The following is a 25288-nucleotide window of genomic DNA, read 5'->3' as shown; positions in this document are numbered from 1 at the left end:
GCGGGGCTGCGGGTGAGGAGGGGGGAGACAGGGGAGAGGGCTCCGCCGCCCAGCCCAGCCCAGCCGGCCGCGGGGAGGAGACTGAGCTCCCGCGGGAGCCCGAAAGGGGCAGGCTGCGCTGCCGCCACCGCAGCTGCTCCCGAGCCAAGCGGCTGCGCTTGGTAACAGTCGCGAGGCGAGGCTTGGAGACTGCGCCCGCGGCAGCGGGGGACGCGCCCGCTGCCTCCCGCCATTGTCTCGCTGCCCGGGGCGGTGCGGGTGCGGGTGCGGGCGCGGGCGCGGGCGCGGGGGCGGCGGCCGGGCGATGCGGCGAGCGCTGGCGCTGGCGGGGCCGGGGGCGGTCGGGCGGGCGCAGCCGCGGTGCTGAGCCGAGCCGAGCAGCAGGCGCGGAGCGGGACAGCGCGGAGCGGCGCGGAGCTTTCCCTCTCGGCGGCCGCGGCCCGGGTGCGATGGACTGAGCCGCCCGCTGCCATGGAGCCCGTGCGCTGCCTCGGCGCCCTCTGCTTCCTGCTGTGCCTGCCGGCAGGTACGCGGCGGCTGGGCCGGGGCCGGGGCGGGGGCCGGGTGCGGGGCCGGGGCCGCGTGTGCTGACGGGCGCTGTGTGGGGCAGTTGCAGGCTTCGGCGTGGACCCGGCGCTGCAGATCGACGTGCTGGCCGAGCTCCGGCCGGGAGAGGCGGCGGGGGTGCGGCAGGTCCCGGGGCTGCACAACGGGAGCAAAGCCTTCCTCTTCCAAGGTACAGACGCTCGGGCTCAACTTTGACAGCTCCCCCCTGTGCACACGTGCGGCCACAAAGCGCGCTCCCCGCGCCCCCCCATCCCCGCCGCCTGCCTTGCATCACTCCCCCCCCCCCCCTTTTTGTTGTTGTTGTTGTTGATTGCCAGACACTTAATGAGCGTCCGGTGGGAAGGCCGGGAGCAGATGGCTTGGCCGCTTGGCGAGTGGCGGGGAGCGGCAGTGCGGCCCCGGCCCCAGCTGAGCCGCGGCTCCCGCAAAGTTTCGCTCCGTGCCCGGCCCGGGCGGGGCTGGAGCGGGCGGAGACGCAAGCCCGGACCCCTGCAGTCCCGCCCCTCGCAAGAGGCAGAGCAGGGCTGCGGGGCGATCCGTGTTACTGCTCCCCGTGCCAGCCCCGCATCGCAAGCCTTAGCCTCGTCGCTCCTGGCACCACTGCCTTTGTGGAGCTTCCTCCCGAAGTCTTCTCTAGAAATCAGGTCTTTTGACTGACCCACCTTTTAAACTGTCCCTGAGCTGGAGTTTTGAAAGGCGACCGGATTTTTTAAATCATGCAGCAGAGGAGGATAAATTTGGTGGAAAGAAATCTCCATCGTCCTTTAAAAGATGCTTTGAGGCTGAGGGGTGGGTGATTGAAAGCAGTTCTCTTCCCCCCCCCCTTCATGGAAGATGCTAGGGTGGGCTTTTTTCATGGTGGCTAAGGCAGAGCAGGAAAGATGGTTCAACCTGTGGAGAAGTGAGCAGAACGCCGTGCATCATTCTGCAGTTTTAAAAGAGCATTGCTTGCTGGTGTCAATGATTGTGTTAGGAGTCTTTTTTTTTAATCCGGGTCTGAAATGTTTGCTGGTGCAACAGGCAAGAAGAGGCTGTGCTGCCTCTACAGCACCATCCTTATCTGAGAGAGAGGTAGAAATTCTCTTTCCAGATTTTTTCCCCTCACTTGCTTTTAATGAGATCATATATCAAACACCTATTCAGTCACCAGAGGGCTTCTATAACAGGATCTCTCCATGGTGGTGTTCTTGCCTGGTACAGCCAGCATGTGTCACTGTGGACATTAACACTGAGATGCTGGCTTTCAAACGGAGGAACTTGATACATGCTGTATTTAAACAGAAATGGCTTCGCAGATTCAGAAGGCAGACTCTAGATGGTTGAGAGCGGCGATGCATTTGTATAGCTGTTCCTACTGTGGCCTAAAAAAGTGGAAATTACATGGATTTGTTGTTCCTGTTTGAGGCCCTGCCTTTTGTTTTCACGGGAATAAAAGTCAAAACTTCCATTGACCTCAAACAATAATTAGAATAGTTTTTTGCAATAGTTATCCTGCCTCGGGCAGGGGGTTGGATTGGATGACCTCTGGCAGTCCCTTCCAGCCCTACTTCTCTCGGATTCTATGAAATCACTTGATTATATAGCTTTTTAGCATGTAGAACAAAAGATTAGTAGCTGATGAAAACTCTAGATTATTAAAAAATAGTTGCCTCTCATTGTAGCAGGGAATGTAAGAATGGACTCTGTCATTCCCCATTCTCGTCAGGTGTCAGGGTTTTTTTAAAAGCTAAAAACCCTCAAAAAGGTGGTGGGGGGACGATAAGACATTTCTCTTCAAGACACCTTTTCTTTTGTTCATTTTCTTCCTGATCTACTTGAATAAACACCTTTTTGTCTAAGATGGCAGTGGAGGGTATTCAGCATCTCTCAGGAAGCCTTCAGTACCATGCAGAACTAGGTACATTGATCCTCTTTTTGTGTCACTGGCTGAATTTTCATACAGTAAGAACCGAGTCTTCACTGAATTGACAAACTTAGATTTTTGGACTTGCATTTAAGAATATAGAAATTGCTGTGTAGAATCCCCCTTGGTCCATTTACTCATTTTTGTTCTCGTCTTATAGAATACAGCACCTAGAGGGAGAACAATTTGATAGAAGTGGCCGAAATGATCAGACATTAGCTTTATTTTAGTTTCTTTACTGTGATTCTGCTTTATCTTCATTTCCTTTGGTGTCTTCAGAACACTGAAGGTTTATCATGCCTACGGAATTCCCTACATATCATTTTGGTTCTTGGCCTCAAAATGCTCTTGGTAGGTTATTCTCTGCTGGGGTAAATCCACTGTCGCTCCCCCCAAGTTATTTATTTCTCTTGCTCTTCCCATTTAAGTTCTAAACAAAACTCTTTGTCAGCTTGAATTGTAGTAGAATCAGGACTGTAATTCACTTCCAGAAAATAGCCATGCTAAAAATGCAGCATATAGGAAGACCAGAAGGATGACAAATCAACTGCTAACTGTCATGGGGGAATTAAAGAAACTTGAGGGGAAAATTAAATGAAAAAATAATAGCTTCTTCCCTATTGTCCTTACTCAGGAGGAAAGGCATTTTGATACAGTTAGGAGTTTAGACTGAGGAAGGACTGCATTACTGGGCCTACTATCAATTTTGAAGAAAGAGGATTTTTTTTTTGTCCAATAGAATATTCAGATTTAAATTCTTTGAGAATTGATTTTTCAGAGGAACCTATATTCCTAAAACATAGAGTTCAATAATGGGTACTTAGCCTATGAATGGAGTTCTTTTGTGGTCCCCTCTACAGAATTTAGGTTGCCCCTTGTGCAATTTCTCATTAAAAAATATTCTAAACATTCCAAATCTGTAGCCATTTGGATCTTCTTATTTCTTGTCAGCCTAATCCTGTGCTATGAAAAGTCAGTGGGACTTTTACCTTCGGACTTCAATAAGATTAGCCTTCAGCACTGTGGACCAGATTTTAGGAGGTATTTTAGAAGGAGCTTCACTCCCATTAAATGAATGATTTTAATGGGAATTAGGTGCCAAATACCTTTTGGAAATGTTGACAATACCTAACCCACAGACATATAATGAACTGTGACTAATTTTTGTGAAGAAGTCTTGGAGTTCCTATCTGGTAGCCCATATAGCAAAGCCAAATATCACTAACTAAATTTCTTTATTTTTTAAGTATGCCATGTTGATACAGCTTCTATAGATCAAGCAGGGTTTACAGCCTTCTCCTTTGCAAATAGCTACAGTTTCTTGGCTGCAACAGCACTTGTGGCATTTCAAACTATTTTTCCATAACCCAGAATTTTCTTAGACAACAGTAGCATGTGATAGAGAGTATCCAAAGTAGGACATCATGGATTTGATACTGAAGTGTGCTGAACTGGTTAGAGTTCAGTGAAATGCGTATGCACTTGTTTAGACTTAAGCATGTATTGAAGTCAGTTTTAATTTTTGGTAGAAAATAGTGTTTTCAGACTTGAGAATTAGTTGGGGAGAATGTGGGTAACTTGGTTTCTTTACACCAGTACTACATCATTCTTCTTTTGAAGTTTAAGCTCTGTGGTGTTAATCATTTATACAATGGTAGTGCACATAAACTTCATTTGAGGTCACAGTCCTGTTGCACTTGTTTAGAGATGCACAAAACCAGACGGTCCTTTTCCAAAAGTTCATGAATATTTAGAGGATCCCCTTGCATCAAGTTACAGGAGATATATAGACTGTGGTGAAAGGGTCATTTTAAATCCTGTGATGATTGGCATACAAGTGAAAAAATAAAAAAAATGCTGCCGCTGCTGTTATTTGTTGGGTAGAATTATAAGGAACGTATACATCCATCAAAGGTGAGAGAGACGAGGATAAAAGGAGGACTGACAGAGTAATGCATAAAGGAAATAAATACAGGGATCTTTTTAAAAGATTGTGTAGTGACATTTATATGAGATGAATGTAAAAAAACCCAAAACACAATACTGAAAGGGTAGAGAGAACAATAGAGCCCATGCATCGAATGCTGGAGTTTCTTATTCAGGAAAGAAGTCTGGTTTTTTTAGTTTAGAAAATCCTAATGTTTAAGTGTTTATAAACAAAGCTCAAATACTTCAGAGAAAAGAAACAGTTGTAGTGGTACTGTACAGTAGGCTATGATGAAGAACAAGATGTGCTACAAAATGCCAAGGAACAGATTTAATCTGTCAGTATGATGCATGAAAGGACTTTAGGACTAGTGGCTTTTGAATTGGATCTTCCTGGCAGAAACTGCTGCCAGAAAATAAAACTAAAATAGGCCAAATTGTACAATGGTTTATCATCACTATGTGGGCAGTGAGCTCAGTATTCAAAATGCTAGCAGTACAGTATTAAAGCTTACATACGCACATGCATCCATGGGTTTCCCCTCAAAAGATCATTGCATCTTTGCCTGTAATTTTATCTCCTATCAGTATTGAATAAATGAGCTAGAAACAAATCTTTAAAGATAAAGTGAAATGCCTTATGTAGAGCTAGACTTCATGATTATTTGATTCTGGCCTTGTGTTTACAAGTTTATATTTGCTGAAAGTTGGTCACTTTCTAGTTTTGGATGGATTCATAGATTCATAGATTGTAGAGTCGGAAGGGACCACAATGGATCATCGTGTCTGACCCCCTGCCCCTGACAGGAAAGAGGACTGAGGTCAGATGACCCCAGCCAGGTGACTATCTAGCCTCCTCTTGAAGACCTCCAAGCTAGGTGATAGCACCTAGCTTGGAAGCCTATTCCAGATCCTGGCCACCCTTACTGTGAAAAATTTCTTCCTAATATCTGACCTAAATCCACTCTCAACTAGTTTATACCCGTTATTCCTAATCACTCCCTGGGGCACCTTAGTAAACAGCGCTTCCCCTATTCCCCGTTGACCTCCCCTAATAAAATGTATAGGCGGCCACAAGATCTCCCCTCAGCTGTCTCTTGTGAAGGCTGAAGAGATTCAGCTCTTTCAACCTTCCCCCGTAGGGTGTATCACGAAAGCCACTAATCATGCCAGTGGCCCTCCTCTAGACCCTCTTGAGATTCCCCGCGTCCCTCTTGAAGTGCGGCGTCCAAAACTGGACACAGTACTCCAACTGCGGCCTGACCAGTGCCGCATAGAGGGGGAGCATTACCTCCTTTGTTCTATTAGTCATGCACCTGCTAATGCACGGCAAGGTGTGATTGGCCTTGTTGATGGCCTCGTTACACTGCTGGCTCATGTTCATCTTGGAGTCAATTATGACTCCAAAATCCCTCTCTGCCTCCGAGCTGCTGAGAAGGACACTCCCTAACCTATAGGTGTGCTGGGGGTTCCTCCTTCCAGGTGGAGTACCTTACATTTACCTTTAATTTAATTGCAGCCTATTTCTCTCTGACCATTGATCTAACCTGTCCAGGTCAGCCTGAATCTTCTCCCTGCCCTCCGGTGTACTAACTTTGCCCCATAACTTGGTATCATCAGTGAACTTGGAGAGGGTGCTCTCCACACCCTCGTCCAAATCGCTGATGAAGATATTGAATAATATCGGTCCAAGGACCGAACCCTGCGGGACCCCACTGCCCACCTCCCTCCAGGCCAAGAAGGAACCATCCACCACCACTCTCTGGGTGCGGTCCCTAAGCCAGTTGCTCACCCACCTGACCATGTAGGCATCCACTCCACAGTCTGGAGTGTGGTTTATCCATGGAGTGTGGTTTGTCTCCAAAAGAATGGAAGAGGTGCGACTCTCAAAACTAGTGGATTCTTGGAGGCAAGGGCAATAAACATGAAGGCTTTGTGCCTCTGTTGATGCCTGGCCTGCCCTTGCTCCTCTTGTTTCTTCACAACATTGCTCCTGCTAAAAGACCCTACCTGGAATGGAGAAAGGGGTTTTGCTGAGGGGGTGAGCAAACAAATTTATATTGACACAGTTGCCATAGTTTACAGGTAAAGTCTTGTGTGGCTGTGGGAGGGGGATGTCAGAGTGGCCATGGTCTATGGTTTCCACAACTTCTAAGGAAGGGTGAAGATGATGCAGTAGAACTAACATTCTTCCCTTTTATTGCCTAGCCTGGATTCAGAGGATCTAGCTTCCACTGATGGTGGTAATGGTAGGGGTTAGTTTAGTCTAGGGTATATTTTCATTTCCACATTCCAGTTACTTTTCCTGTGCTTGCTGTTTATGTAATACGCATTGCTGAAATCTAGGAAGTCATACAATATGCAAAAGTGAGGGTGCCATAGTACCATGCAGTTAACAAGCAATTAAGGCTCCATTCTTCCATGATGAATAATTCTTAATTTTGCAAGCAGCTCCATTGACTTTGTGTGTGAGACTATCTGTGGTGTAAAATGCTGTTAACAAAGGAGTGGTAGAATTGAATCAACAGCACAAGCAGAAGTCTCTAGGTCTCTGGCTATAACCTGGAAAAACCTTCTTTGGCTAAGAACTGCCCTTTCCTCAGTCTTTGTGTTTAGTTAGCTTAATTAAATCATTCTGTTCCATTGTAGTGAATGATTAGTTCAAATAATAGTGCTCCTGGTTAGTGTTGGCTAAAACTATTCACTTGTCTGTTAATCAGAATTGCTATTGTGCATCACTTACTTCTTTGAAGAGGGCCTACCTATCAGTGGTGTGACTGGGACTTAAGCAATTGGGCCTTGACCCTAGAGGGTTATAACCCCGGGGATCAGGAACTGGACAAGGTCAGGGAAGTAAGAGTCCCAATTAGGCTTGGTGAACCAGGAGCAGGTGGGTCAGGAGTATGAGATTCACAAGGGACCGAGACATGGGTTGTCAATTTGGGTAGAATAATGAGGCAGGGATCAGACTTGAGTCACCAGCCATGGGGTCTAGAGCAGGCAGCTATAGCTGTATGGGAGTGTGACGTGGGCGATTGACGAGCTAAGCCACAAGCCAGGAGCTGGCTTTCAGGGGAGTCAAATAGCTGGCAAAGCAGTCTGGAATCACAGGAGGGTCAATGGGTAGCAAACGGGATGAATCCAGGAAACTAGGAACAAACAGACCTAAGACAGTAGGAAAAAAGAAGGAGGACCCACGGACTGGGAAACCAGGAGTTAGAGGTTGGAACTAGGAAACTAATAACACAGTCAGAAACCTCAGGATAGCAAGACAAGCACCTGCACTGTTGATTGGCTTGCTCGGCAATAAAAGAGCCGCTAGTTACAAACTGGCAGCTGGGCCCACGCAGGCATCTAGGCCCAGCTGAGAATAGTTGGGCCAATAGCAACCAGACCCACTCAGGTAACCCAGGCCAGCTGGGGGCAGTTTAGCTGGCAAGCTGTTCTGGCTCCTGACAATAAGCAGCAATCTAATAAAATCTCAAGGAGAAAAATCCTAATTAGGCTGATAATATCTCTAAATATAGACGGCTCAATTTAGTATGTTGTGTGAAAGCCAAAGATGAGTATGTAAAGCCAGAATGTCCTTGTAACCATGGTGGTCCAGGAAATATGTTGGAAGCAAGGTTTTTTGTTGTCTTTTATTGGACCAACTGTATAGTTGGGAGATGTCAGATGAGCTTCTGGGTACAAAATGCTCCAGTGTGGCAAACAGCACCAAGGTACATTGAGGATCTGTATTGTAGGAAAATATGTGAACTCAGTACCAGAGCATGGCTATAGCATTGCTTATATTGATGAGAGACGGGATTAGGACAGTCACAGGAAGAGAGACCAGCAGGCAGACTTGGCTTCTCTCTGCGTGTGACAGAATACCTAGGCAACCAATCGGCATTGCTCAAAGACAGATGGCTGCTCACTAGATAACCTTCACTGAAAGTATATCAAGGCACTGTGGACTCAACTGAAGCAAAATATGTTGACAGGAAGACTACATCTGTTTTACATGGCATCAGGATCTATGCGTGTAGTGAGATTCAGGAAATGGTGTTTGTTCTGTGTATCTGGTAGCTGTCAAGCATGTTGCCTCTATATTGCTCTGGGATTTTTGGAGTAGCAAAGAGGGGCATGAGGTTTCATAAATGTTAGGGGCTGGAGGGGACCTTACAGATCACCAGGTCTAGCTCCACTGCACTTGGGCAGGAAAGACTGCTGGGATCAGATGACCACAGCAAGATGGGCATTCAAGATGCTTTTTGAAGAGTACCAGGGTGGATTTGTGCCATTTTATGTAACTACTTTCCCATGACATGTCTGATAGAGATTGTGACAACTAGAAAGTGGTTGGGCTTGGCTACACATGGTTGTTTTGGGTTTTTTTGGTAGGTTTTCTTCACTACTGCAGTGTTCAATCTTCAGTGAGATTGGGAGGTGGCCATAAGAGTTTTTTGTATAGTCCTTGATAGACCTGGCTCAGGTCTTCAACTTGCTTTTCTTCCCCTCTTTGTTGTAAGGCCAGTTTCTATTGTGTGTGAAAGCACCATGGCGTGACATGAAAAATGGGGTGTCTGAATGTTCCTGTATTCCAGTCCCACCTTGCTCCTTTTAGCTCATATTGCCCAGACACAGGAGTTGAAGGACAGCTCTAAAATCAGTTAATGAACATGTCTCTTACACCTTCCTAATATTGTTGTTTATGAAAGTGTTATGCAGTTGTCCCCGGGAATTTTGCTGCCCTCCAGCATGTCTTAAGCAGGTTGAGGTCCTAATGTAGAAAAGAGTTTGGGATTATATTTGGTGGTCATGGGAAAATTATTTTTTTGTATGGCTTCTCTTCAGCTCCCTATGGTTTGTCGTATTTCACTGTCTCTCATGTTGCAGATTCAGCACAGCAGCTAAATCTGTAATCTTAAAAGCTTGAGGCAGAGCCGTGAATGGGATGAAGCATTAGAAAGTTTCAGTGCCTTGATCTGAAAGAGAGAACCTTGCACTTTTCCAATGTCCATCTGTTTTATCTAAATCTCTCTTTATCTTTTTTATCTGCAGCTCTAAGAAATACTATTATGCTCATCTTTTAGGTCTATCACAGTTTTGACCTAGAAAAATATAGAATTAAGATGGTTAGTGCCAGTTCTGTAATGGCACTCTTTGGTTAGATATAGCAATAGCTACATTGCTTTACCATAACAAATGTATGTTTAAGTATCTGAAGTAGTTATAACTTGATTCTTAAATGAAAAACGATTTGTTGGCAACATATTTTTGGTATTAAAGGTTCAGGCTTGAGAATACATTTCTTTTTGCTATGCTTTAAGAAATATAGGTCTTTTTTCTTTATAAGACAACAAAAAATAGAAAGGGATTTCATATGTCTTGTGCTTTTTGTTCAGTATTGAGCATCTTTAATTTGTATTGTAAACCTGAAAATTTGGGAGAGGAATATATAATGTGACTTTAGAAAAATGACTTCTGAACTCAAACTTCTTTACAAGTACTAGTCACATCTCTTAATGTACTGTTGGATGGTACTAAGAGACCATCGACATGGTAAATGAACATGAATGGAGTAGAGGAGAACCCAGAATAAATGTTTACTAGGGCTTTAGTAGATGATTTAATATAGAATTTGCAGCAGCAACAACAGTCTTATGATAGACTGTAATGTTTCCAGAGGAGCCATTACAACCAATATTGCTAGTGATCCATAAACTGAGGACTCTTTTAGTCAAATTTGACATGATTAGACCATAATTGCTCTGAAGGATCCATTATGGCATATTGTGTCAAGAAACCTCATCATAAAGAATATGCATGTCAGCTTTGACACCACAGATTGGAATGTGACAGTCCCTAAATGCAAATGCCTAATAAACCAGAAAGGTTCCAAGGGAACTTTTGTGGCTTTGAGGTCAGGAATCTGTGTTTTTAATAACTCCCTAAACATTTATTTGCATAATGGAGCATAACCATTCTAAAGAGCTCTTACCACCACTGTCACTTAGGTTAATATCATTTGAACTTGAAATAGTCCCTGAATATGTATGTTCAGCACCAAAACATCAGCTCATCACCACTTACTAGGAATTATTATTTTCTGGTCAATAATGCTTTCCTAAATACAAAATTAAATAGATTTTTGACTGTTTCAATGTGATTTTGAGGGGTGAGGTAGGGCACTGCTGTATGTCCAGAGGCACACGGAGTAGTGAGTTAATAGTTTACATATGGTTTTATTAAGACCATGGTGAAAAGGAAATCAAGGGGGATATGGTAACAATTTTTAAAAATATTTTGAAGACACCTTTGATGCAGAAGGCAGGACCAGAAGCATGCATTTAGATTGCAGCAAAGCAGATTTAGTAAGAAATAACTTCTTTAATGTCAAAACAGTACAATGGAAAAAAACTGGCAAGAGAAGCTGTGGAATCTCCTGTTTGGAGGTTTTTCAAGAAGACCCTAGTTAGGCATTTGTCTGGAATAGTATAGGAATATTGCATCCTTATTCATGTATCAGTTTGAATTAGATGACCTTTGAGGTCCTGTCCTTCTCCATGATTCTATGCCTGTAACATCACATTCATTTCTGCACTCCTTTCAAGACATGCAGAGAACAATAACAAAATGATTATCCACTAGAGGGACTGACTAAATAAGAAAGATTAAAAGAACTAAGTATGTATAGCTTGTCCAAGGAATGACAGTGCTCTAGCATGATAACAGTACTAAAAGATTATGAAGTTCAAAAAGGGAGAAATGTTTTAATATTCAGAGAATAAAAACTTAGATTAATATAATGATATTTATGAAAGGGGTAGGCTTAAAATGACAATCAGGAATATATTTTCCTGACAGTATAACGCATTTTATTGTGAAAAGTTATCAAAAAGAAGTGCTAGAAGTCCCCAGTACTTTGGTCTTAAAAAAAGTCAGGGTGGAAAAGACTCTGGAAAAGTATACATTAAGATGAAGTTATTCTATTGTATTCAGTCCATTAGATAGGGATAGTATATCACCTAATATGTCCCTTTGGCCAATTATCTATATAAATTATATCTCTTATTCTGGAGGCCAGATCATGCAGGTTGGTAGCTCACCCATGTCAAAAAATTCAATTACAGTCTACAAGAGAAGAAAGCAGATGAAAACAATGGTCTGAAAGCTTTTGAAGTTGGAATAGGCAATGATGCATAAACCATAAAGTGAAGATGATGATAATTATGACAAAAGGTTATAAAAAATAAAATCAAATTAATTTTCCGCAGTGAAATGCAGATTCAACTAGTTTTTTTATGATAAGTTTCTGATGGTAAACAAGTCATCCTAACATAGCAGGGCAGATTGTCAGGAGCATAAGCAAACCACACCCATTATAGTCAAATTGGGTGCTTAGTCTTCTTTTTAGTCTTCCAAGTGCCCCTTATTATGTGTTTTAGACAGAAGGCAGGTCAGGTTGGCACATTGTAGACTAACTCATTTACTTTACTACTTTAAAGTAAAATTATCACACAAACATGAAGAAGTTTGAGTTTAGGATGCTATTCTGACTTCAGCTGATTCTAGGTTCTAGACTGTGCATAGCATTTAGTAACTGTGACATTGGTTACTGGGATTGATAGAAATATTTCAAACAAAATGTCTTCCTATTAAAAAAAAATGGGTTAGCCATTACAATATCATCTGGGTGGAAGTTTCTACCAGGACAATCTAAATGAAATGTTTTAGATTAGATGAGCAATCTGGGTACACTTCATCTACCACAGTGCCTCATAGGAATAATAATTTTATAAGATAGGAATTGTAGTTCTGGGTCCTCCTTCTCTCTATGACCATTTTTCTAGGAGAGCTGCATCTCCCCTAATGCATGATAATGTCTCCCTGTCACATTTCTGATTCAATTGTTTTCAAAAGTGTTTGTCCTGCAAAATTTTTGATATTTCAATTTTATTTTGAAAACAAATATCAAAATAATAGAACTTTTGCTACTGGGAATAAACTTCTGTTTTTTTCAAATATCTTTTAAGTTGGGAGCTGCTGAGGAGTTTAACTTTCTGTTGCTATGGACCATGTCATGTGTTTGGGTCCAGTAAATGCATTTTAGTCTCAGATGAATACTTTATTAGGGTCACCATTTTGGAAGAAAAACTGTAGTCCTACAAGTTTAAGCCAAAGACAGTCCCAAAAATCATTAAAACAAACAAACAAACAAACAAACAAACAAACAAACAAAAAGTATTCACCATGATGCCAGAAGAGAAGAAATGTTCTAACAAGAATTCCAAATAATAACTTACACTGCAAGTGGGAGAAAATGCTAGGTTCCAAATGGTGGGTTGCTACTTCCTAAGGTAATAGCTATACCATGCTCTCCAGCATCATGCATCATTACCATCTCTGAGGATCCATATTACAGGAAAAACAGGAGACATTTGCATAAAACCAGAGAACAGGGACTCTTCTTTAGTACATTCAGAATATTTCTGACCGAAACGACACAAGGCTAGGGACAGAACTTAGACACAAGATGGTTTAAATCTGTAACAGAACAGAAGCTTAGTGCACATAAACCAGTTTCAAAATGGCTGAAACTGGTTTAAGGTAAACCTGGTTGAATCTAGTATCAGACTTAACTGATTTGGGTCAAATTTGTTTATGAAACTTCTGTCCCAGACTCCTTCCTGGTTGAAGTTAAATCACAGTTCCCCAGCATTCCAGCACGCTTTCCAGCACTGTGCTTGACTGCGCTGTGTCCTCCAGCAGAGAAGGTTTGGGCGGGATGCAGAGACTGCTCCTCCTCCCCCCCCCCCCGCCTTGCAAACCCTGGCTGGGGTCTTTGACCAGGGAGAGGGATTAAACCCACCTTCCCCTGAGTACAGAGCTGCCCTGCTGCTAAACTTACTGAAACTTACTTGCTAGCTGTGACTGTGAACTACAAATCCCAGAGGCACTAGGAAGCAGGAAGAGGAAGTAATGAGCATCCTTGCAGAGTCCTGCTGTTGTGACTTTGGACTGCAAATCCCAGAGACCTGGGGACAGTAGGAAGAGGAAGAAAACACAGCCTTTTTGACTGTCTACTTAGCGTTACTGACCATCAAACAAACCACCCCTCAACAGTAGTGAGCATAGGCTTCAGGGGGTGGATCTACCTGAGCAGCTAAATAAGGGCTGTTACATTTTGCACTTTGAGCTGCTTAAATGTTAATCGGTATTAGTGCTAGCTCAAGTCTGGAGCAGTCACACCTTAAAAATCTTCTCTGATTGTTCCCCACCAGCATAGCTGTGATTTGCCACTAGCAGGCTAGTGAGTAGGGGCTTGACTAGCTGTGAGGTGCCACTACAAGGGTTATGAGTGAGGACAGGCCTATCCCTGTTCTAGGTGAGCATGTAAGATGGGTTGCGGGGAGGGGGGATTGGGAACATGAAACAGGGAGGCAGAGAGTTAATGGGATGGGAGCAGGTAATGAAACAGGAGGTAGAAAGGAAAAGGGGGTGGGGAAAAGGTATGAAATAAAGGCAGCTATTAAAGCAGGGGTGGGCAAAATGGCCGATCTGGCCAGTAGCCGGACTCCATTTCCCAGCAGCCGCTGCCCGCATGGATGAGGCCAGCCTCCACAGAGCCCCCAGCTGCAGATGCGCTGTGAAAGCTCAAGGCTGGGGTTGCCATGGATACCAGCCCCAGCCATGCTGGCAGGGTGCACGGCAGAGCAAGGCAGGGGGCTGCTCTGGAGCAGCTGGCAATGGGGGCAGCTTGGTCTGGAGCCAGGGCAGAGCCACAATCTGTAGCCTGCACAGTCCAGGAGGGGTGCACAGGTAGAGGATCGCAGCTCTGCCCCAGCTACTTGCAGCGGTGACAGCCTGGTCTGGAGCAGGAGTAGAGCTTCTGCCTGCCCGCCCCTGCCTAGAGCATGCAGGCTACAGCTCATGGCTCTACCATGTTTCTGGAGCAAGCTGCAAGATCCCAGCATGGCTGGGGCTGGTCTCCATGGCAACCCCAGCCTTGAGCTTTCACAGAGCAGCTGCAGTTGGGGTCTCCATGGAGACCGGCCCCAGCCATGTGGGCAAGGGCTGCTGGGAAATGGAGTCCATGGCCAACTGGATCTGGCCTGCAGGCTGGACTTTGCCCATCCCTGCATTAAAGGATAAAATAAAAAGAAGGTAAAAAATTGAAAAGAAATAAAGTGGAAGTGAATTAAAGGAGGTCTCATGTTTTAATAAATTGGGATTTGGGATTCAGGTGTGGGGAGTGCTGGTTATTCTTCCTGAGGTGGCTGGGTGTAGTTGGGAGGTGGGAGCAGTGAGGGAAGGAGCTTTTGGGGGAGATACTGTCCCTGCCCTAGGAAGGAAGCCTTAGCTGATGGAGACCCGATTTGGCTCCTTACCTTGTTTCCACCCCCATAGACTCCACTCCTGGATTCATCTATGCCCTGCAACCTGTCTAGCTGGCATGTGCTCTGTAGGCTGTTTGCATGGTGTTGCACTCCTGGGGTTGGGAAAGTCACATCCCTGGGGGCAGGTGAGAGAGTTGGCTTGGTGCCAGAGCTGCTTCTTGGGCAGTAGAGTTTAGGGGTGCAAACTTTGTTCATGTAGAACAGGAGAGTGGGGGAGGGGACACTGCATCCTAGGATGCTGGGGGACTGCAACTTGGGTGGCTCAGCTGTGGCGAATGGCCACGTATTAATGGAACACAAGCTGGGTGACAGGGATCAGACAGAAACCTTCCCTAAAGGGTGTTTAAAACTAGTTTCAGGTGTTAATATTTGCATAACCAGAGGTTAAGAGCTTCCAGGAACCACTTAAAATTAATGTATAATGGAGCCCAAAGTCACAATGGAAGAACTTGTTAGGAGAACGAGAAGGGACTTGATGATCATAAATTATTAGTTAATGCAGAAATCTTATTGATACTTTAATGAAAAGATAATTATATCTTTCAAGAGTGGTGTAGTTTAAGTGATTCAATCTGATCTCCATCCTACATATGCCTATTTATGTTGCCTAATAATAGGCTTTACGAGTTTTAAGAATACTTTTTGTGATTGATGTATTTTTAGTTGGATTTTCCTTTAATTTTCTTTTAATGAAAAGCATACTGACTTGTGGTTGTGTGATGTGGATATAACCTTTTCTAATGACAATCCATGTAAGTGAGTAGGGCTAGGAAATAAGCTGAATCTCTTTAACAGTTCTGCTATATGTCATGCCCTTATTGCAGTACCAATATTGCTGTAAGACAAGGAGATGTTTTCCTTGCACTCTTCAGTCTGTGTACCAGCATTAACAGGATTGCTTAGTGTGGTATTTTTTGCTTGGTTGTTGGGTCAGTGTGACACAATGTGTTCCTGTGACAGTATGCAGCAGAGCATAATAAGGTGTGTATGCTAGGGATAGTGGCTGCAAAAAACAAGACAGACTTGATTTTTTTCCACTGGCCTCAAGGTGTTTTGAAAGCTTCTAAAAAACTTTGGGACTCATAATTATCTGGAGCTGGATGCTGATTTAAAACAAACAGATCCTGCTCTTTGTTACTGTGTCCCAGATTCTTGCATAACTGTTTGGCTGTTGTGATGGTATTGACCCTAAACAACCTTCTTTCCAAGTTGTTGACCAGATCTTGCAGTACCTACCACAGAGAGTGTTATCTATTGGGATAGTAAATAAAAAGGGGGAGGGGAGGGTGCAAAAGAAAACATCTTCAAAGCTTGCAAAGGTATTGATAAGGTTGTCAGAATATACATGAGGTAGCATGAAAAACTTGTAATTGAAATAAAAAAGTAATATCATTAAACATTGGCTCCATTAGTCATCAGAGGAGATTAGCATAATAAACCATGCACACCACCATGCTTAATTTAATTTCCTAGGGGGGAATAGCTCTACATTGATAATAACGTTTTTTGTCAAGCATACTATTAACATGTTTAATGGCACCCATTTTAGTGATCTACTGAGGCAGGGCTGTCCAACTGGCAGTCCACAGGCTGCATGCAGCCCCCAAAATCAGCAAAGGCCACTCCCCCCAGGGATGCGAAAGGTTAAACGATTAATCCTTTAACTCAGCGGTTCCCAAACTCTGACAGATTATGCACCACCAGTTTAAAACTATACAACCTTAAGTACAATCAGCAATTTTTTCAGTTCAACCTTAAGTATCACCAGCAATTTTGTCATATAAAGTAATTATAATAAATCTGTTAACACATACTACTGACAGGTTGTCTGTGTACCACTGGTGGTATGTGTACCACAGTTTGGGAACCGCTAATTTAACCCATAAGCCCAGTGATAACCGATTAATTTACCAGTTATCCTTTAGCTCAGGCAGGGCACAGTCTGACAGGGAAGGGGGGGAAGGAAAGCCACATGGTGCCCCAGCAGGAATCAAGGAAGGAGGGAGGGGGATGGGACTAGTACCCAGCAGGCAGCCTAATGACTCATCAAATAAGCAAGTAACTGCTCATTTACAGGCGCTCCCTCCCTCCCAGCACCTGGCTTCAGGTGGACTGTGTTCTCTGGCTGGGCTTGCCACTGCTGCTCCCCCTTCCCCCCCTTCCCCAAAGGCCTCAGGAGCAGCTCCCAGCAGCAGCCTGTATTTGAGCTGCTGTGTTATTGGTTAACCATTTAACTGATATCATTAGAGGAGGTTAAACAAATATTTTTTAAAACAATATTTACATCCCTATGCCCTGCCATCCCCTCCACCAGTTGCTCCGGCCCAAGCGGCTGGGAGGGGGCTGGAGTGCTTGAGCTGCAAGTGCTGCAGAGAAGGCCTGCACTGCAAGTGTGTGGTGCATGCAAGCAGCATGCAGTGCACAACTGGTGGGGGTGGGGTACCAGCTGCTGGCACTGTGCATGTGATGAGGTGGGGAGGGGCCCTGGGCAGCCAAGCACCCCGCTCCCCACAACACTCCTCCCAGCCATATGTGCAGCAGGTTCTCATGTAGGGGGACTCAGGCTGTCTGTGCTTCAGGGGAGGGGGCTGCCTGCATAGAGCTTGTGGCTGGGAGAGTGAGGGAGCCAGGTTGCGCATGGTGAAGGGGCTGCTGGACAGCCCACAGGGCGTGTGGCCAAGAGAGAGGGGAGGTGGGCTGCCTGCACTGTGCACATGATAGAGGGTCTCTGGGCAGCCCACATAGTGGGGGTGGGGGAGCTGGGGCAGTTCCTAGATCTGTGACTCTCATGGCATGTGGCTCCTGCTTCTGCAACCTATACAGTATGCAGCTCCAAGCAGTCCAGAAGTTAGATGGCCCTAATCTAAAGGCATATCCGCAGTGGAAGATACTGATATCACTGTAAGTAGAGGGCAGTGGCTTATGACAGGGGTGCTCAACCCCTAGCCCATAGGCCAGATCCAGCCTGCAGAACCATGGGATCCAGCCCATGGGGCTTCTCAAAAGTTGGGAAATTTGGCAGTGGGGGAAGGGGTGGCAATTAGCACTGCCATCTCTCCCCTGCTGCCAAACTTTCAAGCTCTGCACAGCTGAATAGGGCCTGAGCCTTATCTTCTCCCCATCCTCTGCGTACAACCTAGGTGGACCTGGATTGTTGCCACACCCTGCACACTAGATCGGGCCCTTGCCGTACATGCTTCGTGTACCAAATTGTGGTCCCACTGACTAGATTTGGCTCATGGGTGGACCTGGCACCGCCCATCCATCCTTCCAGGCCTAAAGGTTGGGTACTACTGGCTTAGAATACTGTGCACAAATTTAAAATGCTGGTTTGTCCTGAATGTACTTCAGCAAGATTGTCCGTTGCACTGAAACATATTTTACTTATATTCATTAAGAAATAGACTGTGCAGGAGCAAGCAGATTGCCACTAGCTGTCAGTGTTCGTAGATGGAATCTTAATTTCTTTGGCAATTACATAGGATTTAATAGTTGCAGTAAAAGTCTGGAATTATAACACCTATAATGTTCATTAAGCACAGTTAATCTTTGGATGTTCCAAAGCCAGGGTTATCACTACCTAATCTGAAGCCCATGTAATTTTAAAAATGAAAGTTACTTTGATTTTTTTTTTAAAGCATTTTTTCCTCTCTGCTGCTACAGATACCTTAGAAAATATTCCATAGTAAACTGACAACTAGCACTGAAAGTTTAATTGTACTTTTTTTTTTTTTTTAATCCATGGCCCTGGATCTTTTGTTTTTGTGGGCTAATGTGACCCAGTCTGCAGTTGTTTTGGACAATTTACCTTACCTACAGTTAGTACTTCTAAGTTTTAGCAGAGAGAGAGAGTTAACCAAGTTACTCTGAAATCGGGCGGAATTCTGGCATGTAGATTGGCATTTGTAGATTAACTAAATCAGGGATGCATAGTATAAGCTTTTGTAAGCAGCTACAGCTTACTTCAGTAGATGCTATGAAGGGACTGCAGGAAGCAGAGCTTCTAAATAGAAAGTGGTGGGTGTGTACACATGTGCTATTAATGCGAAATAATACATTCAGGCGCAGTTCATGCTGCAGTTGTTTGCTTCCAGGCACAGCATTTACACGTGTGTCCAGGACCGCAGCATGTTGAGCGGAGGTGGCGCAACTCTGGTTGGCAGGGAGCCCAAGGGGTCAGCCTGCAGTGCCAGCCTGGAGCTGCTCCACCCCGGCTCAGCATGGTGCGGAGGGGCTGGCTGGGGTACGTTGGTGCTACAGTGTGGGGCTAGCCAGTTGGGGGTCTGTCTGTAAGACAGGACAGTTTTTTGTCCCCCATGGCTGTCTTGAGATGACTATTCTTTTCCAAGAGGGGTTGGAGGCTATTAATGATATGTCAGAGGTGTTCAAACTGAGGGCATAGTTGACAACCAAAGGGATTCTGTTGTCCTTGTCTTGAAATTGATATTGTAGTAGGTCAGAGCAAAGTCTGAATCTGGCTGTGTTGATTTCAGTGGCCATGTCTTTTGGACTGTGTTGTAATCGTAGGAATCCCTGCATCAGATTCTTAAGATGGGCATCCTGGTCAGTGGGATCAGAGCAGATGCAGTTGTAATGTAGAGTTCGGCAGTAGGTGATAGATCTAGCAGTGTGCTTAGGTTTGTAGCTGTTGGCATAGTGTGCCCACTCCTTTTTCTTTCCCTTTCATTACCATTTGTATTCTAATCACTGCTTTTTATTTAGAAGCTTGGATGATGTAAGCCACCACTTACAAAAGTTTATGCTTCTCTGATTTATTTAGTCTGTAACGTGTAAATCTACACTGCTTTCTGTCTGTGCTTTAGCTCAACTGTAAGCTGCCTCCTATCCAAAGAGACTCTGGCCCAAAGAAAAAGGAGAAACGTCTAAGAGGATTAAGAAATTACGCTCCTCAGGAATTTGCATACTAACCCAGGTGTTTGCATACTAACCCAGCCACTCTAATGTGCGCTCCCATTGTACACTGCTAATGTGCTCCCACTGTGGCTTCACTCAAGATGCTCTGTCTTTCTGCCTTTGTTTCCCTCTGTAAAATGGGGCTAATAATTTCTAGCTGCTATACAGGGATGATGTAGCTGCTTATGTGCTATGCTTATGTTAAAGCTCACTTACAGCAAAGCATTCCCCATTTTGTTTGGGGAATCATCCTTAGCAACAGTATTTTTAATATTGGCATCCCTTCAGAAACAGTTGGACTATATTTCTGCAGCAGGTGGCTGGGGGTGGAGAAAAAGATCTTCCTTCCCAGTTTTTATATTCTGGATGTGCCCCCAAAGAATTGTTTAAACAATCCTACCCAAAATTAAATGATTTCGTATGAGGAGAGCTGACTGTGATCATAGTTGCTTGGACTTGGTTATATTTCTGCCTATTGAGTAGAGTCTGGGAAAGTTTGGAGACTCACAAGAATGCATAGAATAGCTGTTTTAGTAAGTATTCAGGAGTTGCATTTGTGGGAAGGTAGGCTCAATATTACACAGACATTTGTCTTGATCTGACTTCCCCTGGGCTTCTGGAAACATCTAATACCCAACAGGCATGCTCAGAGGCTTAACACAACCATTTGCATAGTCACTCTGAAGCTAGTATTTCATCATCTCTTCTGCAGAGTGCTCTAATATAGATATGAAACACTATTATTGATTTACATTGAATGTATAATTTCCTGCAGTCACTATTAGCTCTAGAGAGCCTAAGGTTTGTAAGCCATGTGCTGTGGAATTGTTGTAAAAGGCAACATACTGGGGGGAGAGAGAGAGGGGGAACGCTTCCCCTCTTTACATAATATGCTCCCACAGTTGATAACTCTTAAAAAGTAGTTCCTTTAACTTAAAAAAGAGGCAAAATCTAACAAAACAAAAATTGTTAGTCCAAGACAATAGAGAACCAAGCATTACAAACAGAGTGCTTTAAAAAAATGATTACTTACCCAGATATAAAACAATTCAAGGTTAGACAGTTGTGTGCTTAATGATGATATCTTTTTTAATCGACAGAGCATCAGTGTTTCCTACTTATTTGTTTATACCATAAACATCCCCAAATTGAACATGTTGTCGTGACTATAGGCGCTGTCACTTCTTTTCACAAATTTCAGCATGTTAAAGTGCCTGCATTGCAATAATGATCCATTGAGACATGTAATTGTACATATGAAAGTTAATGACACAGGGAAATATCTTTGTAAATGTAAAGCATCGCGTTTTACCTAAAAGTATCAGAATTAACAAAAGTTTTTTTTTCTTAAATTAGATCAATGGTTCTCACACAGACATAGCTGGCGAAGACTGTGCCTGGAGCAGTCCCCCTCCTTCCTCTCTCTCTAGCTTCTTTGGTTCTGGAGAGACGGGCAAAAGGCAGGAGCAGCATCTGGAGTTTGCTGCTGCTGAGGGGAGATACCACCTCTTTTTTTCCCTTGGACATCGGTGCCAAGCACCCAAAAAAGCTCCTGTTTTGGACCGTAAAAATAGAGTGACATCTCCTCACAGCAGCTACAAACTGTAGCCACTGCTGCTTCACAGGTGTTTTGCCAAATGCCCTGCCCTCACCAGCATTTGTGCTGCTGCTGCTGCAACTTGCTGCTGCTGCTGCTAGAGCCATAGGCTAGGGACAGGGCAGACATTACACATAAACTGGTTTAAGTGATCAGAAACTGGTTTAAACCTGTAACAGAACAGAAGTTCAGTGCACATAAACCAGTTTCAAAATGTCTGAAACTGGTTTGAGATAAATCTGCTTGAATACAGTATCAGACTTAACTGTTTGGGATCAAATCAGTTTATGCAATGTCTGTCCAAGACCCCTTCCTGGTTTAACTTAAAACAGAGTCCCCCAGCATGCTCTCTGGGCTGGGTGCTCTGCTGGCCCCAATCCTCTGCTTCCTAGCCAGAACGGAGACAGGCAGGGGTAGGGGGTCTGGCCAGACACTGGCCCCAGAAGGGAGCAGGGAACAAGTTTATTCCTCCCCTCTCTCCCCTTCCTCCCCTGTCCCACCAGCACACACCTGTACTTCTTTGCTGGCTGTTCCAACAGTAGGGGCATGGCCAGCCCTGGCAGTAGTCTGGGATGAATTGACCAGAGAGGGGTTTAATTTCCCCCTCCCTGTCCCACCAGCATGAACCTGAGCTTGGGTCTGCTGGGTGCTCCTCCTTTGCTGCTGCAGCGGTGGGGCCAGGCATGGCCCCTGAGGCAGAGGGGGCAGGGAACAAGGTTATTCCCCCCTCTGCCCTTGGGGGACCACTGTTGGGACCTGCTTGTCCCGACCGCCGCTGCTTGCTCCCTGCTTGGGACAGGTGGCAGAGTAAGTCCCTTCCTGCCCCCTCTGCTGGATGCTGGAGGGAGGGGGAAATAACTCTGCCCCTTGTCTTCTGCCTAAGGGGCCCTGCCGGCTGGCCTCTGGCTGCGCCCCTGCCTCTGCTACTGGAGTGGTGAGGGGGCAGGGCAGAATAAGCCCCCTCTGGCATCCCCTCCCTTTGGCAAAGGAGGCAGGAGGGGGCTTATTCTGCTGCTTGCCCCAGGAACAGAGTGAGCAGCGGCAGCAGTTGTGGCAAGTAGACCCCGCAGCAGTCCCCTGGGAGCAGAGGCGGGAATAACTCTGCTCCCTGCCCCTCACCTAAGGGGCCCTGCTGGGCAGCTCTAGCCCCACCCGTGCCCAGCTGCTGGAGTGGTGAGGGAGGAGTGACCCTGACGGGGACAGCAGCTCCTGTCATGGTTTCCTGGAGTGCAGATCCCTTCCTGGTGGGGGGGGCTATGTTGCAGGGCAGGGAAAGCTGCTGCAGACTGTGTGGCAGTGGCACTGGTGGAAGTTTGGGGCGGCTCTGGCCCCATATGAACCCCAGTGCTGCTGCGCACAGGCCACAGCAGCTCTGCACGCCCCGTGGCGTGGCCCCCTGCTGGGAAGGGGCTCGCGCTTCCTAGACACAGTGAGAAGAAGTGCTGCTCCCATCAAGAGCCTTGCCCCCCTTCCTGCCCAGCAGCAGGGATGGGGGCATGGCCAGATGAAGGCTGGCAGGGCTCCTTAGTCAGGGGCAGGTAGAAGGGTTATTCCCCCCTCCCTCTGGCGTCTGGTGGAGGGGGCAAGAAGGGGCTTAGTCTGTTGCTTGCCCCAAACAGGGAGCGTATGGTGGTGATTGAGGCAAGCAGGTCCTGGCTGCAGTTCCCCAGGGGCAGAAGGGGGAATAACCTCCTCCCTGCCCCCTCTGCCTCAGGAGCCATGCTGGCCAGTGTTTGGCCGTACCTGGCCTTGCCACTGCAGCAGTGAGGGGGGAGCTCCTGGCAGACCCCAGCTGCTCGGGTCTGTGCTGGTGGGGCAGGGAGGGGGGAATTAAACCCCTCTCTGGCCAGTTCAGCCTAGGCTACTGCCTGGGCTGGCCATGCCTCCCCAGCAGAGCTTCCCTGCAGCTGAGGTCATGTTCTAGTGCCCCCGGGCTCCTGGCTTCAGCAACTGCAGGCATGTGCCTGCATTTCCTCGGTCCAGAGGGAATGTCTGTGCATTTGCAAATCAGTTCAACCTAGGCAGGTTAGAGTAGCCTGCAAAGATTGAATCAATTTACACTCTGGCTTTTTGAATGTCTGTCCCTGACTGTAATGTGCAAGGGAACAAGTTCTGCCCCTACCCACCCCTCTCTACTCTGGCACCTCCCTCTTCCCACCCGCCCTTGAGTCGTGCCCAAGGCTTGGGCCTCACTTGCTAATCCATCCCTATATGACTGGGTTTTCAATCTTTTTAGACTCTAGGCACCCTTCCATAACTTTCTTAATTTAGTTAATTCCATTGCAAAAACTAATATCACTCATTTTTTGACTATGGAACAATTCTGTTGCTGCTAACTCGGAAAGACCACAAGTCAGAATGTGTTTGACACTATGGATTCCTGTTTGAAGTCTTTGGGTTTAAGTTGTGAATCATGTGTAGGTGTTTGCCTACCTGACAGTGTTAATAGTGTATGCTGCAGGGTGCTGCAGCACCCAGGTTGGAAATCACTGAGTTAAAGGATCCTTTTCCCATAATGCACCAAGAACTTGATTTGTGCAGAGACTGGGAGAAAGCTGCAAAGCAAGGGCAATTGGAACTTCACCAAATGCTAGAAGAACAAACTGTGACATTTTCCTCTTGGCTTACTCCGAATGCAGTGATTTAGCTTCAGTTCACTTTTTGTTTAGTTATGTTTTCTTTTAGTACATGCATTTTTCTATTATTTTTCCTGTCATGCAGCTTTTTAGGCCTATGCTTTTTACATGCTTATGCATGTTTGGTTAAATTATATAGGCAATCAAAACCAGTGGAGACATTTGGAAGGAGAGTGAATTTTGTGTTCCTATTGGGAATTTTACAGATATCACCAATGTTGCCAACATTTCACTCTGTGTACGTTAATAGACTGAGCTTGGGATAAAACTGGAGCCCCTTCTTTCAAATTCCTACATTTAGATTAAATGGGTCCTTGAGCTGTGCTTCTTCTGCATTACATTTTGAAAAACTAAACCAGGCTGATATGATTTTTCAAAAAGTATATCCATCCCTCCTTTTGCCTTTTATAAAATGTTGTGTGGCAGATTTCTGGGAATGTATTAGCAGAGGGGAGAGTAAGAAAAGGGAAAGAAGCAGGAGAATTATAGAGGACAGAGCCCATGCTGTATTACAAATTAGTTCATCATGCATCATTTCAAGTATTAAAATAAACAAAAACAAAACTTTCCCAGTAGCATTTCAAAGGAGCATTATGAATTTTGATTGGCTTTCTCCCACATTTACCCAAAGCAGCTGATTCTGTAAATCAGCCAGCTTGATTAAGAATTTTGTGAAGTAAACAGTTCAGCATGCTGTTCTCCTTTTCAGACTGTATGCAGGACTGATCATCCTTAGTCAGACTGTTATGAGGATGTAGTCAAATTAAAGAAGGTACAGAGAAGAACAACCAAAATGGAACAGTAGCCATAGCAAGAATGACTAAAAAAGCAAGGACTTTTCAGTTTGCAAAGGAGAAGGATGAAGGGGAATATGATAGTGGTCTATGAAATCATGAAAGGGCATGGACAAAGTGAATAGGGAACTGTTATTCATCAAGTCCTAGAATACTAGAACAAGGGGCACCCACTAAAATTAGCAGGAAATGGTTTTAAAACTAAAAAGAGTGTACTTTTTTAAGCAGCATATTAACTGATGGAACTCATTACCACAGGAGGTTGTAGAGGCAGACAGTATAGTAGGCAACCGTTGACCCTCTTGATCATGATGTACATGTAAGAGGTCTAGTCAGATGCCTGATCTATCTGTTTGTGGCTGACAAGCCAATTTGAGAGTGACACAGCTTGTTACAAGTTTCATAGATCCATATGTTGTCTAAGATGGAGTCCAAATTTACAGCATGCTGTTTTCTTCTTTCTCACTTGGCTGGGATCCAGGGGATGGAAGCAACTTCATGTTGAGCTGCACCCAGTGCCCGATGTTCCCTCTAGATCGGATGGGATTCTGTACACTCCTTCCAGC

At 45.2% G+C, this 25288-nt stretch overlaps 1 protein-coding gene across 3 annotated transcripts in view; it reads left to right on the top strand.

The window, feature by feature from the left end:
- Positions 1-332: 332 nt before the first annotated feature.
- NELL2 (neural EGFL like 2) overlaps positions 333-25288 on the top strand; it is a 284768-nt gene continuing 259812 nt past the window's right edge. The window contains exons 1-2 of one of the 3 annotated variants that reach the window (XM_014601082.3): positions 333-526; positions 617-736. In XM_014601082.3, coding sequence (XP_014456568.1) covers positions 472-526; positions 617-736 — 175 coding nt within the window. In that variant the 5' untranslated portion in view covers positions 333-471. Of the gene's footprint in view, positions 527-610; positions 737-25288 lie in introns of all 3 variants that reach the window. The other 2 variants (XM_014601081.3, XM_059726036.1) reach the window with 2 other exon arrangements.

This window comes from Alligator mississippiensis, chromosome 4 (genome assembly GCF_030867095.1).
Source record: "Alligator mississippiensis isolate rAllMis1 chromosome 4, rAllMis1, whole genome shotgun sequence".
Lineage (NCBI taxonomy): Eukaryota > Metazoa > Chordata > Crocodylia > Alligatoridae > Alligator > Alligator mississippiensis.
The sequence above is the reverse complement of the archived record's forward strand: the minus strand, read 5'-3'. Positions and strand labels throughout refer to the sequence as shown.